We start from the raw sequence: 7,741 nt of genomic DNA, 5'->3' as shown, positions 1-7,741 counted from the left end.
CCCCCCCCCCCCCCCCCCCCCCCCCCCCCCCCCCCCCCCCCCCCCCCCCCCCCCCCCCCCCCCCCCCCCCCCCCCCCCCGGACCTCGTTGTCCAGAATTCACTGTACGAGGCGGTAACTCTCCGCTCGAAGTATCCTCCTGACCCTCAGACTCTGAAATTTGTAATTCCTCAACTTTCTCCTCAATCGGTTTCTCTTCCTCCTTCTTCATCGCTGGCATCGGGGGAGGTGGAGGAGGAGGCGGGGGAGGCGGCGGTGGCGGGATCCCACCCCCACTCTCACTCTCTTCCTCTTCCTCTTCCTCTTTCTGTTTCTCAGCACTTCCCACCGCGAGCGCTCCCATTCCAGCCGCCGCAACCCCTGCGATCCCAGCTCCTACTCCAAGCGTAGCTCCCGCAGCTAATCCAATCGCTGCTGTACCTCCAATCGCGATCGCTGACTTCGTCACGGTCGAGTTCGAGTTCGAGGCGGAAGCGGAAAGGGATTCGGCATCTTCTTCTTCTCGTTGTTTTTGAGCTAATGCTTGTCTCTCACTCCAGGTGAGTTTCTTCTCACCTCCCGCAGAGGACGGAGCAGGAGTAGATTGAGAGGACTGGGATTGGGAAGAGGAGATTTGTTCTTGCCAACGATTCCCGAGTTTACCGGGTTTCTGTAGTTGAACGGGAGTGTACGCTGTACCGACGGGTTCTGGACGGGAAGGGATAGATTCGGAGGCTCGGATTACTTCAGGGGCTTTGGGAGGAGTGGGAGCGGAAGGAGCAGGGGAGGGAGGAGTGGGTCGCTGTGAGATCTCCCGGACGACACACGTGTGTCAGTTCACCCTTTCTGGGAAACAAGCGTGTATCGTGGGAGGACTCACGGTAGCTTGAACAGGAGCAGGCGCCGGAGGTGGAACTGAAGGAGTGAAATCACTCGATTGGTTTGTTGCACCGAATTTCGGAGTCGGAGCAGATTTCGGAACATTGATCGTTCCGCTCCTGATATCTGCCAATTCGTTCTTTTTCGAGGTGTATGAGGTTCCGATTGGAGTTGGAGGAGGTTGAGGTTTAGATTGAACGATTTCGGGTCTACCGATCGGGACGTAATTCGAAGACTGTACCTCTTCTGTTCCTTTAGCTCATCGCACCCACGAGGGAGCTAAGGAAGAGGAATGAGAGACGTACAACCGGTTTAGGAGCCTGGAATTTCTGTTTCGGTTCATTATGTACCGAATACCTCGCACCGCTCGAATCTGAAACTTTCTTCTCAATATTCTTCGGAATCACGTCTCCTTCCCCTCTCGCTTGAATCGTTACGTGTGCTCCCGAGAGCTGCTTCGAGACTGAGGCGGAATGCGAGGGAAACAATCCTTTACGAGAATCGGGAACTCCTTCCCCGAGCCAGGAAATTAAAACGAATTTATCCAGTCGAGTGTTGGGGTCTTTGACTCGAGTAAAGGCGTATTGAACTCGTCCGTCATTGAATTCTTCTTCTAATTCTTCTAGACCTCCAGAACCTGCGAATGACATCGGACCGAGGTGAGCTCAGAACTCTGTGACGAGATTTCAAGCGGATTTTGAGGGTTATACCTTTACTCGAGAATTTCAATTCGGATGAAACTCCGACAGTCACGAGAGTGTACAAGACCCAATCGGTCGATCCTAAACAAGCGAGGAGAAGAGAGGGTGAGACTGAGGTTTCCCCCCCACCGAAAATCGTCATCCCAAAGAAAGAAAGGATAGATGGGGACTCACCTCCAGAGAGGACTTCCCGGTAAGGATCTAGTAGACCGGGAGAGGAGAATTGAACAGACATGAACTATCCTGCTCACTCGAGAGGAGGAGAGATAGGTTCGGGAGTTGCGTTTCTGGGGGGGAATATCGACTGCGGAGGAAGTTGACGAGCAAGGCGGTTTTGACGTGAACGATCGTGAGAGTGTAAACGGCTGTCGAAGTAGGCCTCGTCTAGAGTCGACAAGGGTTGGTGGAAGGGAAGGAAACGAACCCGTCTCTCACCTCATCTCTTCCCCTCCTCAACTTCAACTCACCCAAACTCTCTCGAACGCGTCTGAACACACTCGCCAGCCACTGGGAGAATGGCTCCCGCGTCGTCATCCTCTAAACCCCTCGACCTCCCGATCGTTTCCTTCTCTTTCCTCTCGCCAGATCTCCACGATCCTCCCTCGGTCGAGAACCCTCAATACACTCAATTCGGGTACAACGATGGATCTGAATGGACTGGTTATCACGAGTGTAATAACCAAGGAGAGAGAGGTGGAGGAGGAGGAGGAGGAGGAGGAGGAGGGGGAAGATATATGAGGTGGATTCGTGAGTAAACAACAACAACAATCAATCACCTCTTCTGGCGGGAAAGAAGCTGACGATGAGATGGGATGATGGGGAATAGAACCACTCGAATCGGAGTTGGCGAAACAGGTAGAATACGATATGGATGAACAAGGTTCGTCTTCTCTCTCCTCTCCTGTCTCTCTCCCCTCTTTCCTCACACGCTCGTGCGATGAGTGTAGATAAAGTCTGGCTCGACACGTTCAACTCGTCTCGAAAGAAAGAAGCGATCGCACCAATCTCTTACGAGGTCTTCGAAGTCATCATGGACAAACTCGAGAAAGAATGGTTCGATTTAACGAAATCGATTCCGAAGAAGAGTAACGCGATTCCATCGGAGAATGAGAAATGTGCGATTTGTGATGATGGAGAATGTGAGAATTCAAACGCGATCGTGTTCTGTGATGGGTGTAATTTGGCAGTTCATCAAGGTAAATAATGACTCTCTTTCCTCTCTTGTTGTTGACATGGGACTGACGGAAATGGGAGAACGTACACAGATTGTTATGGAGTTCCTTATATTCCAGAAGGTCAATGGTTATGTCGAAAATGTACAGTTTCTCCCGATAAACCCGTCGTACGTCTTCTCTCTCTCCTCTCCCTTTCCCCTCTCTCCCTCTCTCTCCTTCTCCTTCTCTCTCCCTCTTCATGCTCACTGCTAGTATCGGCTTGTAGGATTGTGTTTTCTGTCCTCAACCGTTCGGAGCGTTCAAACAAACGACGACAGGACATTGGGGACACTTACTCTGCGCGATTTGGATCCCTGAAACTGGAGTCAGTAACACGGTTTACATGGAGCCTATCGATGGAGTTGAAAACGTTCCGAAATCGAGGTGGAAACTCGTACGTTCTCCCATCCTTCTCCCCTCTAGAATGAGAAAAACTGACGAGAGGAATTTCGTTGAGGGGATAGAACTGCTATTTGTGCAAGAAGAAATTAGGGGCATGTATACAATGTAGTAATAGGAATTGTTATACGGCTTATCATATTACGTGTGCTAGGGAATTCGGGTTGGAAGTGAGGATGAAACAACCTGGATCGACGACGACTTCAACGGGAGGGGAATTGAAGAGTTGGTGTGATAAACATGGGAAAGTACAGGTCAACTATTTCTCTCTCTTCATCACTCTAAGTCAGAACCTGGGATTGATGAGAGGATTGTGTTTTTTGAGCAGTGGGATTTATTCTCGAATTCGAGAGCTGCAACTCCTTCTTCGACTAGAATCCCTGCGATAACTCAACATCATTCCCAAATCCTCCATTCCCAACACCAACAACCACAACAACATTATCAACACTCGACACTCTCCGGATCTGCTTCACTCCCTTCTCTCCCTTTCGGATCCCCCTCCTTCGCACCATTCGCTCTTCCCTCCTCCTCCTCCTCTGTCGCTCCCGTCACTCCCCAGGTCCCTCCCACCAGTGCTCCTCCGAAACCTCCCGCCCCGGTTCTCCCGCTAGCCTCCTCTAAATCTCTCCGTTCGAAAAAAAATCATCATCTCTCCCCGATCAAACAAACCCCTCTAGTCCCTCAATTCATCTACGATAGGATCGTCTCGTACTTGTCGAAAGTGAAGGGGTTGACGGGGAAGAAGGAAGTCGTGATGAGTGTTTGTAGGTATTGGAGTTTGAAGAGGGAGGGGAGAACGGGGGCTCCTTTGTTGAAGAGGATCCATTTGGAGGTTCGTTCTTATCCCTTCGTCTCTATCTCATTCAACTTTCGCTAAAGAGGGAAAGGTGGAGCTAACGAGGAGTGATTGATGTTTGAATTAGCCCTGGACTGCTTCAGCAACAAGTCGACTCCAATCCGATTCCGATCGAGCTTCGAAACTCGAACTCATCAAATTACTTCGTACCGATTTGGAGAGGGTAAGAATGTTGACTGAACAAGTTAGGAAACGAGAGAAGAAGAAATTGGAGAGGTTGAAATGGGTTAAACAAGTTTTATTGGATGGATTCGTTTGGCCTAAAGAGACGAGATTAAGATCAGCTCTCACTGAAATCATCAGGTACGCTCTCCTCCCCCCTTCTCCTCTCTCTCTCGAAAGAAGGAACGGGAAGAAAGAGAGCTAATGAGGAGGGAGGGATTGGTTTGATTAGTTGGGATAAACAACAATATTTCTTGAACCCGATCGATCCAACCCTCGTACCCGACTATCACGAAATCATTAAACAACCAATGAATTGGTCCATGATGCTATTGAAACTCGATCGACATGAATATCATTCAGCTCAATCTTTTGCCGTACGTTCCTCTCCCTCCTCTCCCTCCCTCCTCCCTCCTCCTGGTCTCTCACTTTCGAGTTCCCCTACTGACCTCAATGATGATGACGGTTGTTTGAGTAGGATGATGCTCAATTAGTAACGACCAACGCACAAATCTACAACAAACCCTCTTCCCCAATCCACAAACACTCTCTCAAAATCTCTTCCCTCCTCACTCCTCTCCTCGACAAACTCATCAAAGAACTCGATGATCCGTTGGGAGAATTAACGGTCAGGGAAGCTTTGGGGGGAAGGTTGTTGATGGAGGAATTCGATTTCCATCCCGCTCCTCCTCCTTCCTCCGAGCTCGAGGAACAGACAGTGGGAGACGCGGAAGGCGAAGAAGACAAGGAGAAGGAGAAGGAGAAGGAGAAGGAGAAGGAGAAGGAAAAGGAGAAGGAAAAGGAGAAGGAGGATAAAGTAGTGGTATTGGAAGAATTAGAGAGAGTTTGGTACGACGTTAAAGATCCATTAGGAGACTCGCGACAAAAAGCCGCCGAAGCCGAACGGGAACGAATTCGATTAATCGAGGAAACCGAACGGGAACGAGTACGACTCGAACGAGAAGAACGGGAACGAGTCGAGAGGGAATTGAGGGAGAAGGAAGAAGAGGAGAGAAAAGGGAGGGAAAGGGAGAACAAGAGGAAATTGAGAGGCGTCAAGGACAAAGAGAATGAGGATGTTGAGATGTCTGGACCTCCTTCGACCACGACAACGACGACGACGACGGGAGGAACGAAGGGAAGGAAAAGAAAGGTCGAGGAGGGTGATAATGCGGCACGGGGAGAGGAGAAGAAACCTCCGTCGAAGAAGCAGAAGAAGATGGAGGAATCGAAATCGACGACGACGACAAAGACGAAAGATTCGAAGAAGAAGAAATCATCATCATTAGCGAAATCAACTTTGGCTCCAGAAGCACTCGATACTGCAGCAGCAAAGACGGAAACGGAAGAGACGGTCATGAGTAATCGAGATACGTTCAAGATGTTTGAAACTGGGTTAGTCTTCGCTTTCTCTTTCCCCTCTTACTTCGATCGTACTCACCGCTCAATCGTCTTCATGTGTAGATGGGTACTTCCCGAAGGATCGTCTCGTCGTAAGACTGGTGGTGAGTCTCGCAAAGATTTAGCTCTACTCTCGAACCGTCGAGCTAAGTCATCCGCACCTCCACAGCTACTCCAACTACTTCGACCATTCCACTCCCGAGCACCTCGAAAGCGCCTCCTTCCGCTGCTCCCACTTCGTCGTCGAAACCCCCGACTGCTCCTCCTCCACGAGGCTCAAAATCGAGTCCCGCGAAACCCGTCTCAGGATCTCGTAAAGGGAAAGAGAAAGCTCTTCCTTCAGATGACAACGTTAACCCTGACGAGGAATCGAAACCTCTCCTCTCAATTGGGACTGGGAATGGTCTCTCATTGAATCAGATGGTTCGGGAATGGCAATCAAAGTACTCTGAATTAGGACCGACCGTCGCAGTCAATGAAAAAACTGATCTCGCTGATGGTTCGTCTCTCTTCCCTCTCTGTTCCTTCTCTGCGCGGCAACTGATTCAAGTTTGTTTGAGGGAATAGGTACTCTCGTTTGGCATCGAGCCCCCGGAGCGCTTCCCTATTGGCCTGGAGAAATCGCCGACGAACGAGGAAAAGATATGCCTCGAGAACTCCTCAATGCAAAACCTCAACCTCGCGGTCCCGGCTCCACCTCCTCATCGTCGACGAAACGTTTCCCTTTGCTATACTTCGATGAGAAACGTTCAGGAACTTGGGCAACGAGGGGAGAAATGAGATTGTTGGGAGAGAACGAAGAGTTTGATAGATTGATGTTGGAACCTGCTGCCGTCAAGGTTTATTGTAAGACGAAAGGATTGAAGGCGTGTATAGAGTCTACGGAGAAACTCGTAGGTCCCCTCCTTTCACTCTCGCTCTCTGAACCGAGTTGCTGACGTTGAGGAGGTTTTCGTTTCGGTTTTGTTAGAAAGAAGCGTATGAATTCGCGATTGAGAACGTCGAACTTGAAGGAGAAGGTGAAGAGGAAGCAGGAACTACGACTGCTAAGGGGAAGAAGAAAGGGAAGAAGGGAAGAGGTAAAGCGAGGAGAAAGTCTGCTGCCGCGGGAGGAAAATGAATTTTCTGTGTTGTTTTTTCGGATCGATTTTACTCGTGTTGTTCACTTGAGTCGCTTTATCTACTGGAATGTACTTGTGCTCTACCGAACGTCCATTAGAAATCGTGAGATTCGGCGGCGCTCGAGAGGGGAGCCGAACTTCTCAGCCAAGAAACTCGCTCTCTTTCTCCTATCACTCCACTCACTCTCCACCACTCGCCTCTCTTGCGTCGGGATGTCTCGGTTCCTTCGAGTATCGACGACCGATCTCGATGCCGAAAAGGGTTACCCAGCATCATCGACCGATAATACGATTCCTCCCCTCCGAAGAAGACTCTGGGCGGATTGGTAGGACCCCTGAAACTCCCCTTGAACCTAAAGTTTTTTTTCCCGAAATCTGGCCTTGATTCTAATTCTCAAAAGAGCAAATACAGCGTCTCGTTCTCATTCTACAAGTTAACATATTCGCTTGCTGGCGGGCGCTCCGAGTCGACCGTTGCCAAATCGGGAAGATAATCTTTTTTCCTCTCTTTTCTCTTCTCTCTCTTCCTCTCTCCTTCTCCCTTTCCTTCCTTTCCTCCCTCCCCTTTTCCTCTGGTCTGGAAGACTGCGCTCGCCAAACGTTCTCTGTTTGACAAAGATTGGTCCTTCGCAAAAGACTCGTTCGTAACAAAGCGTGAAAATGTGATTCTTTCGTCTCTTGCTCGACTCTCTGTTCATCTAGACTGCAGGCGCGGGGTCGCCCACATCGGTAAAGGTGCCGCTCGTCGCTTGTGCGTTTGACGTTATGGTGCGAGCGAAACTCAGAAAAGTTAGGGTTAGCCAACGCGAGAGTGAACTGCAGATTCCGTGAGATCGGATTGTGCAAGCCTAAGATCCAGTGGACTTACTCGCTGAGAGAGATACGACCTTCCGGCGGAGCGGTTTTATGCCTCGAAGATGGGGTACTCCTAACATGCGAGTTTGTGAAGAGAACTGTTGCTTTCCTTTACTCAGTATGCTTTCGCTGTTGTGGCGTCTAGAACTCAACGGACCGCCGTCAACAGCTT

General features: G+C 50.0%; 2 protein-coding genes across 2 annotated transcripts; one reads left to right on the top strand and one right to left on the bottom strand.

Moving 5' to 3' along the window:
- Nucleotides 1-83: 83 nt before the first annotated feature.
- Nucleotides 84-1,793, bottom strand: JCM6883_003154 (drebrin-like protein; the record flags this gene model as incomplete). Its single annotated transcript, XM_076633574.1, has 5 exons — nt 84-780; nt 859-1,092; nt 1,163-1,494; nt 1,568-1,639; nt 1,733-1,793. Coding segments are annotated over 5 exons (1,396 nt in total), but the record flags the coding sequence as incomplete, so codon positions are not given.
- A 280-nt stretch (nt 1,794-2,073) lies between these two features.
- Nucleotides 2,074-6,713, top strand: JCM6883_003153 (uncharacterized protein; the record flags this gene model as incomplete). The annotated part of the gene is made up of 14 exons (XM_076633573.1): nt 2,074-2,305; nt 2,385-2,438; nt 2,506-2,754; nt 2,824-2,900; nt 2,999-3,166; nt 3,237-3,425; nt 3,500-4,006; nt 4,098-4,333; nt 4,425-4,569; nt 4,671-5,587; nt 5,657-5,697; nt 5,763-6,092; nt 6,161-6,486; nt 6,564-6,713. The coding sequence occupies 14 exons, from the start codon at nt 2,074-2,076 to the stop codon at nt 6,711-6,713; spliced, it is 3,621 nt and encodes a 1,206-aa protein (XP_076486497.1).
- Between the last annotated feature and the right edge of the window lie 1,028 nt (nt 6,714-7,741).

This window comes from Sporobolomyces salmoneus (assembly GCF_050403485.1).
Source record: "Sporobolomyces salmoneus JCM6883 DNA, S_salmoneus_JCM6883_v1_ctg40, whole genome shotgun sequence".
Taxonomy (NCBI): domain Eukaryota; kingdom Fungi; phylum Basidiomycota; class Microbotryomycetes; order Sporidiobolales; family Sporidiobolaceae; genus Sporobolomyces; species Sporobolomyces salmoneus.
This window is presented reverse-complemented; position numbering and strand designations above follow the sequence as displayed.